The 19,686-nt window shown below is 33.2% G+C and overlaps 1 protein-coding gene across 1 annotated transcript; it reads left to right on the top strand.

Annotated features, from left to right (window-relative positions):
• The first annotated feature begins 12,235 nt into the window (after window positions 1-12,235).
• Window positions 12,236-12,883, top strand: LOC145040062 (uncharacterized). The gene is made up of 2 exons (XM_078988048.1): window positions 12,236-12,274; window positions 12,356-12,883. The coding sequence occupies exons 1-2, from the start codon at window positions 12,236-12,238 to the stop codon at window positions 12,881-12,883; spliced, it is 567 nt and encodes a 188-aa protein (XP_078844174.1).
• The last annotated feature ends 6,803 nt before the right edge of the window (window positions 12,884-19,686 follow it).

Below are 19,686 nucleotides of genomic sequence, written 5' to 3'. Positions count from 1 at the left end.
CAAGGTTACATGTTCTAAATCTGAAAAGCCAACAAAACTAAAGGTAAGGAAAAGGAAGAGATCAGATGTTATTGATGGGGAGGGAAGCAGTGCTAAGAAGGAAAAATGTGTGACAGATGAGGAAGGAAGGAGGGGGGTAATAAGGGCATTAACGGAAAAGGAGGAGGTATTTGTAACATACATGTTCTGAAATTGTGTATTGTTATTATTAAAAGTGAATAAAATTGAGTGTTGAGTTCAAATAGCTAGTTTTTACTAGAAATGAAGTAAAACTATGTTTAGCATCACTCATAAAATATTGGAAGTCTTATGAGATTCCAATTAATAGCTAAATAGTGAAATTTAGCGAAAATATAAAATTTGAAATAAGTAAAATTTTATTATTTGATGCTGTAAATCATCTCGTTAGAAACATGTAGGCGAAAACCTCGTCGAAATCCAAGTTATAACGAAGAAGTTATGACCAACCGAAGATCCGCGACAAAACCGGCACGGCGCCGAATGACGTAAAAAGTGAGTTTCTGATAAACTACTTTTTAGCCTTAGAAACATAAATGAAAGTCGTAGTATTCGTTAAACCGAAAAATTCGATAAAAAGAACGCCAAAATCTGACTTCGTATGAGGAAGTTATAATTTTCGAAGTTTTAACTTAGCAGTACACAGCTAAAAACTTGAATTTTAGATCGAGTGATATTTTACTAATACATCCTAAATGAGAATCCAAGGTCTCATCATATGTAGTACAACGGTAAAATGTCTGACAAAAACGGATGTCGGATGAAGAAGTTATGAATTTTTAACGGATTTTCCTGTCCCGGTCTGTTAAAAATAATAATATTAAAAATAAAATCAAAATTAGCCGACGAAGTCTAAACGAAAGTTGTAGAGCGTAATTTTAGCTACGCGTGCATATAAAGAACGTCAAAAACGGGGCTCGTATGCGAAATTTATGGATTTTAGAAGTTCGGGGCTCGAAATCCGAAAATTTCGCATGAACAGTACAGCCACCGGAGACCCTCGTCGCTGCCACGTCACTTCGCACGAAGCAACAGTGTCATCGGAGACGTGGCCGTTACGAGAAGCATCGCGTGTTGCATGCTGAGTGGACCGAAGTGCGAGCCAATCCGGATCCGACCCCTCCTTACCTGCGAGCCGAGCCACCAAGCTGCTTCGTCACCCTTCCGTCCGAGCCTCGCTGGAGCCCTGCGCAGCTGCCGCGCGTCTTCGCTGAGTCACCTTCTCGGCCGAACCCTCGCCTATAAATAGGAGGGTGCGAAACCTCTCGGCTTGAATTTTAAAATTTCCAAATTTAGCCCCTTTTTCCATATTTTCACTATTTTGACTTTTCCCGAAGCCTCGGTATCAATTTTAGCACCCGAAACACGCCCCAAGACCCCCGAGAAGCCCGAAAATTTTATCTTTTCGGTTTTGAAGCCATACCTTCGCAGAGCCCGGTTTTCAATTAAGCTTCCGGTTTTTAACATAGAAAGTCATATTTAAAGCCGAAATGCTGTCGAAATTACTATTTTAACCCCGGTTAACTTAAGGTGAGTTCAATATATACGAACAATTGTATGTTATGTGTTATATGTGCTATGTGCTTCTCACTGTTATTATTCTGAGTTATTCTTCCATGTTATTTTATTCACTATGTTTATAGAAAATATAATACCTTTGACCATGTGATCAGTGAAAGGACTTAGATTCACATTGGTACTGATACGTAGCCTCTGGCCATGTGGAGCATGTCTCCATAACAGAATGACTTCTATTCTATGGCATTAGCATAAGGTTTGATAGGAATGATATGTAGCCTCTGACCATGTAGAGCATGACTCCGTAAGAGAATAAACTATATTCTATGGTATTGGCAAATGGTTACATAGGGCTATAAGCCTGAAATCTACCAAAATGTTAATCAGAAATTTATATATCTTCTGTGCCATTTGGGCCATAGCTTTATTGATGCATATCAAGTATTGAAATCGTTATGTATCACTGAAAAGTATATCTTTGAATAAAGTCTTTGATTGATATGAATGCTTGTCACATGATTTCACATATGTCTTGTTGTTCCTCTTTGCTTTTGCCACATTGAAGTATATATAAGGCATAAGATTATATTGTATCTGTTTATTGAATTCACTAAGCGTTATCGCTTATTCCTCTCAATGTTTAACAATTGCAGGTGATGAGTATCCAATATAGTTTTATACTGCTGAAAGATTTAGAATAGTTAATAGTATTTCTCTGTATTTTAATGTTCATGTATGTATATGAATAGTAGATACCTAGGTAGATATGAAATGTAATAAAACATAGTCGGTTTGTATCCAATCTTTTGTAATCACTTTATCAATATAAAATATTGTTTTATAAATATGCATGTAGCATGTTTTGATGAAGTAACTTAAGAAATCTTTTGAAATAGTATGAAAGTTTGGGTCTTTCATAAATACGAAAGTTGGGGTCTTTCAATCATGGTATCAAAGCAATGGTTTAAGTGAACTAAATACCAAGGATTGATATTTAGACTTAAACTGTTGGAAGCTCAATATATGAGCTGCTTCATATTAAGTATATGGATACAAACTATAGGAAATATTTAAGTGGGGGATTGGGTAATGATAAACCCTAGTATTCTAAGATATTAAGTTACTTCAGAATTTTAAGAAAATTAGTTTAAGTGAACCAGAAATTTTAAGAATTTCTAAACTTAAACAAGAATTTTTAAGTAAAGATGATACGATATATTTTAGGTTGAATACCTAATGTAGGCAAGCACTAGAATATTAAGAGGAGATATGGCTTATATTATATTATGTGCTAAATGATAAATGAATATAAAGAGGAGATATGACTTATATTCTATTATGTGCTAAATTATAAATGAATATAGAGAAGAGATATGCCTTATATTCTATTAAGTGAGAAAGCTTAAGGTTTGTTGCCGACCATGGTTTAGAAAATTTTAAGAATTTTCATAATAAAATTTTTCGGAGTGATAAAGAGACTTATGATAGTTGACATCGATAAGTTTATAAAGAAACGATCACGAGATATCGTAAAATAATAAATATGAATTGTTATCGTAATAAGTGTATAAATACCAATAGAGTGGTAATATGCATTTAAAGTATGTTTGATATATAATAACATCTTTGGAAGAAAGATGTGCGTTTGAAACACGTTTGGACAAGATAAATGAGTTGGTACAAATCCACGAAGTTGTTCTAACGTTGTTCAGATTGAAGCAGTGATTGTTTAGAAAGTTGGAAGAACCGAAGATGGTGATCAGTACTTCGGTGGTATCACAAATAATGTTGTGCAAGATTTAGAAGAATTAAATGAAGATCAAAAGAAAGGCTAATGAAGTTTTCAGACTCAATAGGCCAAGACTTTGTGATATATAAAGTTCCATTGTGTGTTAAGCCGACTTTAACATACAAGATTGGGATGGTGAATTCAGTCATTTAGCAGTAACTGGTTAAGCAACTTACTTGTTTAAGTAAGGTAGAATGCTTAATTGAAGAAGAAATACACCCATAGTATCGTATGAAGAGATGTTGTAGTCAGGAATGACAGAGAACCAAGTTGAAGCTAGTAAAGCTTGCTGAAATGCAGCTAAGATGTAGATTTCTTAGGATAGACTCCTATGAAATAGACTTAGACTTACTCAGATACAAGATTAACGATGTCAAGGAAGAATAATGAAATGAAAAAAAGTGCATGATGGATTGCATGAGTTAGAAGATGATGCAGGTAGTAGAAGACCCTTTATTTCCATGCTGCTAAAGTAAATTTTGGAATAGTGTGTCTTGTAGAGTAGACACTACTCAAGAAAGAATTAGTATGAAGAAATGGAAGTAAAATTTCTATCGACCTATGGAAAAGTATTAGGATATATTAAATCGAGCATATGCTTGAGAAGAATCCTAGAAGGAGAGTATAGGTAATCCAATATATGTTTGATAAAAACCTGAAAACCCTAGTTGAGTCTAGGAGAAACTGTTGTATGAATTTCTTTAAACACGTTCATGTGTGATAAGTTGCTTTGTGAAAACTTTTTAATGGTGACTTGGGAACTGCGAGACAATACTTGGGACGAGTATGAGTAGGTGTGAATAGTTGTAGAGGCCTATACTACTGGAAGCACGGGACTCACACTTGGATCAGGAAAAAGTCACAAGGTTTCCAAGAAGCTAGTAAATGATTTCGTTTTATTCATGTGTGTCGTTACCTTCGTTTCGGTAATGACTAAGAAGATAATTATCGTTCAAATCTTAATGTCATAAAGAATCGAGTCCGATTAGTATAAATCCGCGAAAGGAGTTAATTGGTTTAGAGAACCATGTCTTATATAGTGACAAAACATCAGTAGGAATACTGAAGAAGTAAATGGTCGAGGTAGTCGATAGAATTATAACGATCTTCATTAAAGAGTTGAGAAATCATTAGCAAGAGATGTGACTTGCTATGTGGTGTTACTGGACACAAGAAATGTTTATGCCCTACTGTTACTAGTCAAATGACGGGGAGTCAAGTTTCCATTCAAAAATCAAAGAGTACTCCAACTAAAAAGGAGGAGGTGCCAAAAGCTAAAAGATGTGTACGTCCGAAAGTACGAATTAGAGCTACGTGGTGCTATTCTTTATGTTCCAAAGCATCTACGTGTTGATCAAACTCTTTTCATTTTCTTTATTCCATCAGCTTGATTTATTTGATATGATTCTATTACAAGAGTTTGGTTCGTTATGTGTCTTGTGTGTTATAAATACAAATGTCATTAGAATAAAACCATTCGAGTTGTTGTTATAGCAAAAGTAAAGACCTTATCATGGGTTTAGTCTATAAACCAAGAAGGAGCAGGAGTCTGCAATGAGAATTGAGTTTTAACTCAAAGATTAGGATCGAAAGCCCAATAGAGAATGATGAGCAAGTGCAGATTTGAGCACCGCTAGTAATTAATAAGTTTGAAGAATTTGAAATTTTTTTTGCAAACTAAAAGTTAAATATCGTACATTTTAGATTACCACAAAGGAAGTAAGTTAAAACTCAAATGTTGTAACTAGTAATTTTCTCGTAAACTCTAGATCTGCTCACATCTTATTTGATTTCAATGCCTCAGATTCTTTCGTGTCTTATAAATTCGCATATTCTTTTCAAATTGCTTGTTACGCAGTTGTCCAATCATTTCATATAGATAACATAGGAAATATATCATTACTTGCTGATAAAGCCTATAGAGTTAGTGTTATGGGAATTGAAAGTTATAATCTTCCTACTAACCTAATTCCTATCTTTGATATTATTCTCGACATGGATTGGTTGTTAAAGAACCATGCAAAGCTCTTGATCTTGAAAGAGATGATATGCATCCCTATCGAAAAGGAATATCCTATTTATGTATACGGTGAAAGTAATAAATTTCTTTCTTAAAAACTCGTAAATTATGTCGAAGGGATATTCTACATATCCGGCTTACACAGTTAATACCTTGAAAGAGGAGAAGAAAACTGTGAATGATAACCTTTGGATAATTATCGACCGGCTGATGAAGAGTGCATATATTCTCACCACACGTGAAACGACTCCATTGGAGAAATATGTGTAAGTTACGTAGACAAAATTATGGCAAGTCATGATGCGCCACTATAGATTATTTCCGACTATGATACTCATTTCACTCCTCACTTTTGGGTGAGAATAAAGCATGGATTAGGATCTCGAGTTGCTCTTAGTACAACTTATCATCCTCAGACAATTGATCAAAAGAAGAGAGCAATCCAAACAGTAGAAAATATACTGAAGGTATATAAAGTACTTTATGAGCATAAATGTCATACTCAAATATGTTGGCGTGACGTAAGACGGAAGATCTTTAGAGGATCTAAAATGATTCAAGACATCACTAACAAGATACAAATTTTCCGAGAAAGAATGAAAGCGGCCCAGGATCGATAAATTCCCTATGTAGAAAAGAGAAGATGACCCGTAGAATTCCGGGTGGATGATTTAGTAATACTGAAGGTATTTCATGAAAAGACGTTATACTACTTTGGAAGAAAGAACGGTTGGTAAGCAATCATACTGCTTGGAATTGCCTGAAGACTTGACAGATATTCATGAAGTGTTTCATGTGAGCTATCTGTGTAAAGGTTAAGCATATATGATGAAATGGTTCTATTATCCGAGGTGAAACTGGATAATAAGTAGAAGAGATTGTAATTGAAAGAACGACTAATCTACGTAATAAAGAACTGAAGTTGGTACTTCTCAAGTGGAAACATCATCGAGGCCCAAATTATACTTGGGAAAAAAATAAGAATGAAATAAGAGTGAAGTATCCCTAATTGTTTTAATCGTTATGATTTCTGGGATGAAATCCTCAAAAGAATGAGGTATTTGTAACATACACGTTCTGAAATTGTGTATTGTTATTATTAAAAGTGAAAAAAATTGAGTGTTGAGTTCTAACAGCTAGTTTTTACTAGAAATGAAGTAAGACTATATTTAGAATCACTCATAAAATATTGGAAGTCTTATGAGATTCCAATTAATAGCCAAATAGTGAAATTTAGCAAAAATATAAAACTTGAAATAAGTAAAATTTTATTATTTGATGTTGTAAATCATCTCATTAGAAACTTGTAGGCGAAAACCTCGTCGAAATCCAAGTTATAACGAAGAAGTTATGATCAACCGAAGATCCGCGACAAAACTGGCACGACGCCGAATGACGTAAAAAGTGAGTTTTTGATAAAATACTTTTTAGCCTTAGAAATCTAAGTGAAAGTCATAGTATTCTTTAAACCGAAAAATTCGATAAAAAGAACGCCAAAATCTGACTTCGTATGAGTAAGTTATAATTTTCGAAGTTTCAACTTAGCAGTAGACAGCTAAAAACTTGAATTTTAGATCGAGTGATATTTGACTGATACATCCTAAACGAGAATCGAAGGTCTCGTCATATGTAGTACAACGGTAAAATGTCCGACAAAAATGGATGTCGGATGAAGAAGTTATGAATTTTTAATGGATTTTTCTGTCCCGTTCTGTTAAAAGTAATAATATTAAAAATAAATTCAAAATTAGCTGACGAAGTCTAAACAAGAGTTGTAGAGCGTAGTTTTAGCTACACGTGCATATAAAGAACGTCAAAAACGGGGCTCGTATGCGAAAGTTATGGATTTTAGAAATTCGGGGCTCGAAATCCGAGAATTTCACATGAACAGTACAGCCACCGAAGACCCTCGTCGCTGCCACGTCACTTCGCACGAAGCAGCAGCGTCATCGGAGACGTGGCCGTTCCGAGAAGCATCGCGTGTTGCATGCTGAGTGGACCGAAGTGCGAGCCAATCCGGATCTGACGCGTGCTTACCTACGAGCCGAGCCACCGAGCTGCTTCGTCACCCTTCCGTCCGAGCCTCGTTGGAGCCCTGCGCGGCTGCCGCGTGTCTTCGCTGAGTCACCTTCTCGGCCGAACCCTCGCCTATAAATAGGAGGGTGCGAACCCTCCCGGCTAGAATTTGAAAATTTCCAATTTTAGCCCCTTTTTCCATATTTTCACTATTTTGACTTTTCCCGAAGCCCCAGTATCAATTTTAGCACCCGAAACACGCCCCGAGACCCCCGAGAAGCCCGAAAATTTTATCTTTTTGGTTTTGAAGCCATACCTTCGCAGAGCCCGGTTTTCAATTAAGCTTCCGGTTTTCAACATAGAAAGTCATATTTAAAGCCGAAATGCTGTCGAAATTACTATTTTAACCCCGATTAACTTAAGGTGAGTTCAATATATACGAATAATTGTATGTTATGTGTTATGTGTGCTATGTGCTTCTCAATGTTATTATTCTGAGTTATTCTTCCATGTTATTTTATTCGCTATTTTTATAGCAAATATAATACCTTTGACCATGTGATCAGTGAAAGGACTTAGATTCACATTGGTACTGATACGTAGCCTCTGGCCATGTGGAGCATATCTCCGTAAGAGAATGACTTCTATTCTATGGCATTATCATAAGGTTTGATAGGAATGATATGTAGCCTCTGACCATGTAGAGCATGACTCCGTAAGAGAATAAACTCTATTCTATGGTATTGGCAAATGGTTAGACAGGGCTATAAGCCTGAAATCTACCAAAATGTTAATCAGAAATTTATATGTTTTCTGTGCCATTTGGGCTAAAGCTTTATTGATGCATATCAAGTATTGAAATCGTTATGTCTCACTGAAAAGTATATCTTTGAATAAAGTCTTTGATTGATATGAACGCTTGTCACATGATTTCACATATGTCTTGTTGTTCCTCTTTGCTTTTGCCACATTGAAGTATATATAAGGCATAAGATTATATTGTATCTGTTTATTGAATTCACTAAGCGTTATCGCTTATTCCTCTCAATGTTTAACAATTGCAGGTGATGAGTATCCAATATAGTTTTATACTGCTGAAAGATTTAGAATAGTTAATAGTATTTATCTGTATTTTAATGTTCATGTATGTATATGAATAGTAGATTCCTGGGTAGATATGAAATGTAATAAAACTTAGTCGGTTTGTATCCAATCTTTTGTAATCACTTTATCAATATAAAATATTGTTTTATAAATATGCGTGTAGCATGTTTTTATGAAGTAACTTAAGAAATCTTTTGAAATAGTATGAAAGTTTGGGTCTTTCATAAATACGAAAGTTGGGGTCTTTCAGACAAGGACATAAAAAACTGCTACATACGAATTACAACTTGTACACAATTATGCTAAAGAAAATAATCCAACTTAGAACTAAAGACATCTTCAGTTTCCAAATCTTTGATTCAAGCTTCTTTTTTGAACTAGCCAATCCTGCAATCATAACTGCTTCAGCACTCCTATTCTTTGTGTCTACTTCTTCTACCCAACAAATAAAACCATTACGAGGTCCCTAACAAAATCAATTTAGAAGTTAGATGTGTAGAATGCAATGATAAAAAGAAATAAATTAGGTCTACAGTTACCTGATAAAGAAAGTCAAACAAACCTTAGTGGGGCAAGCATAGAATGGTCTTCCAGGGTTTGATGGAGTGGAAGACATTCTGATTATGGCCAAACATCCACATGAGCATTTCACCATTTTTGCTTCGTTATTTCCAAGATACTTCAAAATGCAAACACGAACATGTACAAAGAAATGGGATGTACTACCGAGTAAAGGAGGTAAAGTACTTATAAAGAGCAAATGATGAAAATACCCCAGCCGAGTAAGGAAGTAAGTTCTTAAATTGTAAATTCCGAAAATACCCCTTGATGAAATTACCCCAATGTTTGACCTCATTAATATCTGTCACAGTTGGTGCACCAACAACAATTAAATTTCATTAATTAAGCCAACCAAGTGTCCAAATCGTTAGTCTTAATCAAGAACATTGATCCCAACAAATCAAAATGCCTGTTACATGTTCCCAAGACTTCAAAAAACATCCGTAAACAAACACCACTAGATTACCACAAACATCATACATGATTACCACAAACACAAACGAACGCACACAATCCTAATAACATATATTACAACAAAAACCTTAAACATAATAGACGATTACAACGAACACTAGATTATCATACCACTACTATTCACTTCCTTGAAAATCACTTGCTGACTATCAAGTGAATGACGAAAATCATTAGCAGGAGCATCACCACGAAAAGAACCACAAACTAACAATGCAATAGCTTGAATCTGCTTCTCAACCTTTTCGAACCTTTGCTGTATGTTCAGGACATCAACCCTGGAATGAAGGTAATCGCGACCCATCTCCTCCTTCATGCGCTCCACCTCACCTTTTTGCTCGGCTATTTTATCACCACAGTCGCAGAAAATCGTGTGCAAATGATTCAAGTATATCTCGTCTCTTGAGTTAATCGAGTTGTTGGAGTTTATAGTATCTGGTGATGGTGGTGGGGTAGGCTCCATGGAAGACAGTGAAGGGAAGACGAGTATTCTATTTTTGTTTGTTAGGTTGTGTTTGGCCGGAAGTGGTAACGAAGTCTTAGGGTTTTGTCCAAGAGACCATCCATTTATATAGTACGGGACCACCTAACCCTTAGTGCCTAAGTAAGTGAACTCGGTGGTGAGTTGATGACGTGTAAACCGACTCATCTGAGTTGACTAAGTAGCTTACTTGGATGATGACATGGCAAGCAAACCGGTTAAATTGGGTCAAAATCCCAAATTAGCCGGTTAAATGTTAGTTTATGCCCTTCTAAAGCCAAAAAAATAAAATAAGGGACCATTTAAACCAAAACTTGTAAGTTAGTGGGGCTATAGTGACATTTTCCCATATATATCGGGTGAGGCATGATGAATCTATTGTATGTTGATTCTCTTAGTGATTCTTGCATGTGTTTTTTATCCGTATGAATGTCGAGTGGAGCCTGATGAATGTGATGAGGCAACATCCATCTTATATCATTGACAAATTTATTCCAAGCGGGGATCGATGTCAGACGGGGCCCGACGGTTATCGGGAACGACCTATTGTATGTTTGATATATATGGTAGGAGGTATTTTGAGTGACCCACTAAGTTTCATGCTTATGGTTTTCAGTTTATGTTTCAGGTACTTTTGGATCGAAAAGGAAAGGCTCTGGATGATCGCATCACACACACCACCATGTTCTGCACTTTGTTGATATGATGTACTTGAATGATTATTGACATGCTATGATTTTCTCTTATGGTTTTATAAACACATTTTGGATGATTGTTTTACTCTTATTAAAATTAAATTTTTTGCCTTAAATTTTGGGATGTTACAACATGGCCTCTCACCGTTATTTATTTCCTAAAACCGTTACTACCCCAATGCAATTTAAATATGATAAAGCAATTTATACAAGTAAAATCATTTCACTTTATCGCATATAACACACATGTCAAGAACACAAATATAAGTACACATAGTATTTAAGAATACTTCATATCTATGTGTAATATGAAAATAATTATTCACTCACTTGATAGAAGTAGGTGACTCCAAGTTAGGGTAGCGCTTCACCTTTACAATTTCCAAAGACAGAGATTTCCTAAAAGAATTTTGGAAATTGCTCTGGCAGTGCTTCTACTTGATAGTTACTACTACTTCAGAGATTGTAGGGCTTTGTCGAAGACAAAAACAAGGGGAATATAGGCCAAAATAGAAGAAAACTCAATATAAAGAAGAATGGGAAGTGTGGAAAAAAATGAGGATGGTTGGCTATTTATAGGGTCAAAATAGGACCTACACAACACGCCCAGACTGTGTGCGCCGCGCACACCTAAGATGTTGATCCTCCCGTTTTTCTGCCACATGTCAAAATATGGTGGTCCACATACCACCTTCTAGAAGGTGTGGGCCGTGCACGCTATCTACGTATGACGCTTCTCGGAAAACTTCAGAAAATCATATATTCTTCATACAAACACCATTTTTGACGTTAGTTGTATCTACGCATATCTATCGACGAGATCTAGAACCTTCGTTTAGACTCTATCGGGTAGTTTTCATTTTATTTTTAAAGTAATATTTTTAACAGGCCCAAACAGTTAAAATCTATGTAAAAATCATAACTCTTCCATACGGTATATGTTCTTGACTGTCTTTATATGGACAAATAGGTATTGATGAGATCTTCAACTCACCTTAACATTGTTTTCCTAACAATCGACTGGTTTGAATTACGGTCTCTGTGTTAACACAGTTATGCTGAAACTTTCGAAAAATCACAACTTCCCCTTTTGAAATCAGATATGAATGTTCCTTATTTGCTCAAGTTCGGTTTTCCGAATACTACGACTTTTATTTGGTTTATTTTCCCTAAATAATCTTCTATTGGAAACACCTGTTTTTCGTCATAAAGAATAGTTATCATATTATTCTTTAATTATCTAGCCGTATCTTGCGGGCGTTACATTAGGATTTACAAAATCTTATGGTGTGACGAAATTAATTTTTTTTTAGGAGGTTGACTTTGTTACGATGATTAAATGAAAATTTTAATGTACATTAATGCGAAAACATATATATATATATATATATATATATATATATATATATATATATATATATATATATATATATATATATATATATATATGATTCACATTATCCCCAAAAAAACAATATAAAAGCATTTGTTTGCTTGTGAAGAACATCAAAATTTTATTTCATTGTTCATCTCGAAGGTTTCAGGTGATTTTGTATTCTTCAATGTCTATCCAGAAAAAAGACTGTCTTAAAGATTTCCAGGTGATTTCTAATTATTTTTCTTATCGTTTTAATCTTGTAATTGGATATTTTAGTTTAAAAATTGATGCTTCTATGTATTAGGGAATCAACGGCGTTGAATTACAGTCACCGCTTATCACCATTAACAACATTTATAACTCAAGACAGAAAATCAAAAATGGTGAACCAGATTGGTATGGGGTTCTACATCTGATTAATAAACCTGCAACCTTTGAAGAAATATACACTAATTATAATAAGCTACATGCCAAAGTTGAGGAAGGGAGAAATAATGTGGCTGGTGCTGAAGGAGCCTTTAAAATTTTATTGGAAGCTTTGTGCATGCTAACAGAAACATTTTGGACCATGTGTCCAGGTTGCAAGTTTCGATTCCATTATTCCAATGCTAGAACCAACAAAGAACTTGTGTGCATAAAATGTGGCAATCTTTTTGTTGCTGTGCCACTCACTTGTGATAACTATCCTACACATTTTACTATGTGTCGGGATGTGGTTCTTGCATTAAATGCAAGTTCATCAAACCCTGAGGCCTCTAATGACCAGTCGGAGATTAAGATGATGTTGATGGACAAAGCACGAACGGAAATTTTGAAGCAGTTATACAAATAAGCGTTGGCTACAACATAGTGCTTTTTTGTTGGTCAAACAGATGTGAACTTGTTTCTCATGTTATTTTCTTTTCAGAACTTGAATGTTTAATTACTTACTTTGAACTTTACATGGTTTTTGTTGATGTTTTTATTGGATTAATATTATGTTAAAGTTTGTTTGACTTTTGGTGTAAAGTGATGTGTTTTCTTTTGTTGTGATATTGAAAAGTTTCTCTAAGAAATAACCCACAGTCATGTCAGTCTTCAAATGACCCCAATCATAGGGTTCAGGTTACTAGTGATACCTCATTTTCGTTAAATGAAGCAATAATCGCTATACTATAATGTTACATCCCCGAAATTTCCATTGATTCATTATCATTTGGATAACACAGATCTAGAGTAAAGAGAGTGCCATGTACATAGACTAAAAGGCATTATTAGTCATACATATTACAAATACGAAATTTAATCATAAATAATGTTTTCTGATATATAGCTTGTTACCCCATAGAGAAATTATCTAAACACGTCATTTAAAAAGAATTTGTTTTACTTTCATGACTTAAGAAACATAAGGAAAGGTTATGAAATTAAACTGCAACAAATAAACAAAAACAGCATAGCGACATGCAGGCAGTGACCATCATTTTAAATGAAATAAACCAATGTTCTTATCATATTATATCATCATACTATACTTATAAATGAAACATTTTTCCTTTCACCAGATCAATTTGAAACTCCTAACTTTTAATATTTCTCTATGATATATTTTCTAACTTAAATATGTTATTAATTATAAATATTATCATAAATGGAAGACTTCTTGAATTATCAATAACTTTATTATAGTGTTAAATGTGTAACCAAAACTAATATATTAAACAAACTTAAAAATATAGTGTAAAATTTAAAACATAAAGTGAATATGAAATGAAGTTTTAAAAAAAACTCAATGTATATTTTTTTTTCAAAAGATAAAAAGGAATACATTAAATATAATAAACATAAAAGGATATAAATCTAAAAGTAAAATTAATTAAAGATATCCAAAAACTAGATGGAAATTTAGTTAAGTTTTTTTTTTTTTTAAATTAAATTATATTAATAACTATTAAAATAACATAATTAAACTGTCGTCAATTTTTCTTAAAAGTTAATAAATCATTATATTAGTTAATTAAAATATATAAGAAATATAATTAGTTTTATACGCACGTAAAGTGCGTGACTATATACTATTAAATTATTCGATTTTATTAAATGTTATATTGTCTATTGTTCAAAATAATTATAATTTTACATTAACTAAATTTCTAAATGTAATAATAATTATTTTTTAGTTAATATAAATGACAAAAGTATTTTCATTGATATATTATTACTGAAATGTTAAGTATATAATTTTATTACGCACAATGTGTGGATATTCGCCTATCATACTATACTTATAAATAAAACATTTTTCTTTTCACTATATAAATTTGAAACTCCCAACTTTTCATATTTCTCTATAATATAATTTCTAACTTAAATATGTTATTAATTATAAATATCATCATAAATGGAATACTTCATGAATTATCAATAACTTCAATATAGTGTTAAATTCATATCCTAAATTAATATATCAAACAAACTTAAAAATATAGTGTACAATTTAAAACCTAAAGTAAAATATCAATTAAAGTTTAAAAAAAAAACTCAATGTATATTTTTTACAAGAGTTAAAAGGAAAATATTAAATACAAAAAATGTAAAAGAACATAAATCTAATAGTAAAACTTAATTAAAAGATCTCCAAAAACTATTTTTTATAATAACTAAAACTCAGCTAAATTATTTGAAAATTAATTTATAATGATAATAGTTAAAATAAAATAAAATAATGAATTAAATTATGTTACAGCACAAACAATGGTTGATAATTTAAATAAGTATCATTATGAAATTAAAAGGTCGTCAATTTTTCTTTAAAGGTAATAAATCATTACATTAGTTAATTAAAATAGATAAGAAATATAACTAATTTATACACACATAAAGCATGAGTAGATACCATTAAATGATTCGATTTTAGTAAGTGTTATATTATCTATTGTTCAAATTAATTATAATGTTACATGGAGCCCTTGTGGCCATGAAAGTTTGTCTGCAGTGACTCTAGGAAATGAAGCAAAACCTCATGTTTGCAGTTGGGGATTAGTCGGTATGTGAAAGCTGGCCCGGAAACCCTCGTTAGGGAAGTTTCCTTTCCAAAAAAATTTCTATATGTAATAATAATAAATTTTTAGTTAATATAAATGACAAAAATATTTTCAATGACATATGATTACTAAAAGGTTAACTATATAATTTTGCACAACGCGCGGATATTCGTCTAGTTATCTTATAAAGTAAGCATTTTCCTTGAACCTCTTTCATTTGAAACTCTCAAGATTATTTAAAATATACAATTTAATTTATGAATAATTGAAATGTTTTGATTTGTAACTCCCAAAACTCTTCATATCATGCTACTTAATTGATGAGTTAAATAAAATATTTACCCTATATAAGAACATTGTAGCTTGCATATTGCATATATATCAACACAAAATGATAGATTATATTGGTAGGGTTTGAAGAGTTATATGAGTGGTTAAATGCATATAAGAGAGCAATTTCATTTTTTTGAAATGAAAATGCAAGTAAACTCAAATTAGGTGCATGTAAAGTTTTAGATTTTAACCATTTCAACAATTCACGATTCCTATTCTTAGTCATACAAATTCACTAAGATGTCCTTAGATGATCAATTGTGATATGGTTTCTTAATCACTAAGATAATCATAAAACACTATACTAAAGTACTCTCCCATCTTTTCAGATTAGAGAAACTTTTATCTTTCTACCTAATTTGATTCTACTCATTCGTTCTGCCATACATTGAAACTTTTCCAATGTTTCAGAATTATACTTAAACTTGTAAGTATAAACATATTTAGTAAATCATGATGAATAATCTTATTTATCTTTGTGGTGGACCTGTTCAGCGCACACCCAAGTGTACCTGATCCCCTAGTTATTCACTTGACTCACAAATACATGTGAACAAGGAATTATTGTCTTAATTTTCCAAAGATGGGAAATTCTCATTCATCATACAATACAAGTTGCATGGTTCCAAGTTTCTATCCAACTAAAACTTGGGTGGTGAGAATCTTTCCTTATTTAGTAAATTATGACACTACCACAAACGGAAGAATCAAATAAATTTTCAATATTGCTATCAATGGAATCATATTAACAACAATTTCTTTTTCACAAATTTCATTGTAAGGAAATTTAAAATAAAATCAAAACTTTCCTTTTATTTAAAACTTGCGGAAAAAACTTATCCTTATAATGCAAATGCATATGAAAAACATGTTATATATTCCTAAGCAATATATCATAACTCTTAAGTAGCAGCTCAAAATTCTGATCATCGAACCATGCGATCAGAAACCATCTTCACGATCAGAATCAACTTACTCTTCCTATAAGCTTCCTATCTTTTCTTTGATTCTACAAAACATCAATATGCGACCTAGTCACATCATGTATTAAGAATCTCCAAATAGGAACTTAATAGAGTTAGATATTGGACTTTACCCAAAGTAGAGTCAAACTTTTTGACTTTACCATCCTTATCATCTTTCAGGTAAATAGGGCAGCTTCTCAATCAATGCCCCTTCTTTTGGCAATATAAACATATCGATTCATTAGTAATGGTACATGGGACAATCTCATACTTAGCCTTTCTCTTTACCATTTGGTCAACTGGGTTGACTATGGCTGATCCCTTTCCATTTCGAAGAGAATACTTTTCTAGACTTCCAATGTATCCATTGTTAATGTCCAATTATGTTTGGGAAGTAGATCTTCCAATCAAATTTTCTTTACTAGTGCCCTATATCATTGCTGATTCAGCAGCAACAAGCAAATAAGTAAGATCATTAAGGGTCATGTCGTGATCTGTCATTAGGAAGTGATTGGAGAACCAAGTCAACAGCCAGCTACCTTGAGACTTCGACACCCAACTCTCCCAGCCTGTCAATATGAAATTTCATATCCAAGATGTAAGCACATATAGACTTTGCTCGCCAATAGGGATTGAGTGACCTTGAACTTTTCAACAACTTGTGGGTTAGGGAGAATAATTGGAGGAGGTGGAGGAAGAGAAGTATGATTTCCATGATCTAATCGTGGGATATCATCTTCATTAGGAGAGCTTGTTCCAAGGGATTTGGAAAGATCATAATTGTCTGACCTAGACACCTACAAAGGGAGAAATTCAAGTTAGCTGATTTAAGTCCTTAATATAACACCCAATATGTAATATTAAGGCTAGGACCCAACACAATATTTTATAACTTGGAAGAGGGATGCCGTAATCAAAGCTATAAAATATTTGAAGGCAGTCGAATGATGATTCACCAATTTCCACCATGAAAATCTAATAGGGTTTTAATTGGATTAAAACTCCTAGATCTTTTGATATTCATTGAACTTTTCAATGGCATGTTTAAATCTCGGTTGTGTCCTCTCAAGTTTGTGATTGGGATGCCAAGGATCACAAACAAGGTGTGAATAACCATGCAAATTAACTTGGTACCCTTAATTTTTATCATCTAATCGATGTGCCGGTTACCCACACGTGCTCCACCAATCTATGATAAATATTAAGCTACCATTTGCCACTCATACTAGTCCATGGTAGTGTGTCGGTTACCCACACACGCTCCACCAACGACTTGGTAAGGCACAAAGTGTAACTTCATGGGTTAGCACCAAATCATATTTTCCTAACGTAACTAAGATTGGGAATTTAATAAGGTTTAATTACTTTATATTAATCATTATACTTTTAAATATTGGATAATTAATGTCTTATCAAACTCGTTTGGCTAACGACCCTCCACCAGTCAAGGAAGTAGTGGGTGAGAGTGGACACCTACTAAACTATCATTTTATAGGTAGTAACCTTATACCCCCGTTATAGACCGGCCAAAAACTCGAAAATACGCACTCAGGGGCTCTGACTCGTCGAGTGTAGGAAAAAAACTTGGCGAGTTGGATGAATTTGTACATGGACCCGGCGAGTCCATCAATGGACTCGGCGAGTCCCTAGCCCAGAATAGCAGAAAATCGATTGTGTCAGCAATTGCATCAAGTATAATTGAAAACCAAGCCTAGGCTCTGATAGCTCTGATGGGTTTTGTATACTACAACATCTTATGGTGCACATAACGCCCTAAATACCTTGGATCTATGTTTTCACAAATTATACATGCAAATGGTTTCCAAGGCATTAAACCTATAACTGGCATGCATTTGAAATAAACCATATAAGATACTAGTTAGGGTAACATACCTTTTGATGGATCTTCAAGTCTTCAACCTTTAAGAGCTTAGTGCCCCAAGTGTTTCACCTCAAATGGTTCACACAACACCATCAACAATTGGAATAACTTAAGAGAAGGTTATTTGTTTCACCATTTATGAAATTCGGTTGCCCTCTTTTGTATATACACCAGTGCCAATTTCATGAACCATGAGGTCGTTTATATAGTGTGGCTCATTAGGGTTACACCATGTAAACCCATGACTTTCCATTTCCTTCATAACCCATGGGTTTTAACCTCCATGGAGCATCTATGGGTTAAGCCCAAAAGGAGGGACAATGGATCACAAGTCCACATATATAAGAATGAAATATTTACATAATCAATCCCCCATATATTTAATTAGTCTTTTTTTATCACAAAATTAATTCCAAATTAATTCTTCATCAATACTAATTAAATAATATGATTTCATATTAATATCTTAGAACTTATAATATATTAATATAAATCATAAATAACATTTTCTCATTTGTCTATCCAATTGTTCCAATGCCATGCAGCCCTAATGGACCATGCTACTCTCGGGTCGAATACATACCAATAATAGTTATGGGCTTAGACATCTAATCCAACAATATAACCAATACAAAATAATTTTCACTAATTTACAATATTGTTCCTTGTGGTATGGTTCAAATTACACGCTTTTGTCCCCAAAATGTTTATTGTTTTGTGTGTTGAACTATATTTTCATGGTTATCACTTTAACTATTTTTTTTATCATTTGTGGTACCTTGGAAGTCAAGTGGATGATCCTTGCCATTAACCCACGGTAAAATAAAGAATCTACCCCTAATGTTAAGTTACCAAGGGTTAACAGCTAAAACCTAATGACATCCTTTTAAGAAAACAATAAAAATTAAAGGAACGAAAAATGGTATTAATATAAATATTATAATTTAAGGGAACTTTCTTTCTTTAAAATAATTTTCATGTTTCATCTTTCAATAAAAAGTTCTGGTTTCGATATATCTTTTGATAATATCAGCTCTTGAATAATAACTGACTACCTAATTAATAAATAGTATTCATTAAGAAGCAAGATGAACAAATTTCAGGATCAAAAGTAAGGGAAAAAAAGAACATGATGTATAAATCAGGTAGTAAAGTTATTTACTTCTTTATAACGATATTCTTTGAGTGCTTTGTCGCCCATTTTTGTCAGTTCCTGAAGATGAGTAAAGTGACATTTTTTTAAAAGAACCTTCATGATTTCCCTGAATCATTCCAATTGAATATTAACTTAAACTTAAGAAGTTGAAAATAGCAATAAACCAAAACGATAAACTACCACGGATATACATTATAAAGCTAAATAACAGAAATGCAACTAAACTTAACCATTGGATCACAAAACCTACTTAGTGCGAAAAGACCTTCAATATTG

Source organism: Lactuca saligna, chromosome 4, assembly GCF_052625555.1.
Source record: "Lactuca saligna cultivar CGN05327 chromosome 4, ASM5262555v1, whole genome shotgun sequence".
Taxonomy (NCBI): Eukaryota; Viridiplantae; Streptophyta; class Magnoliopsida; order Asterales; family Asteraceae; genus Lactuca; species Lactuca saligna.
Note: the sequence above shows the minus strand (reverse complement) of the source record. Positions and strands in the feature narration are given on the sequence as shown.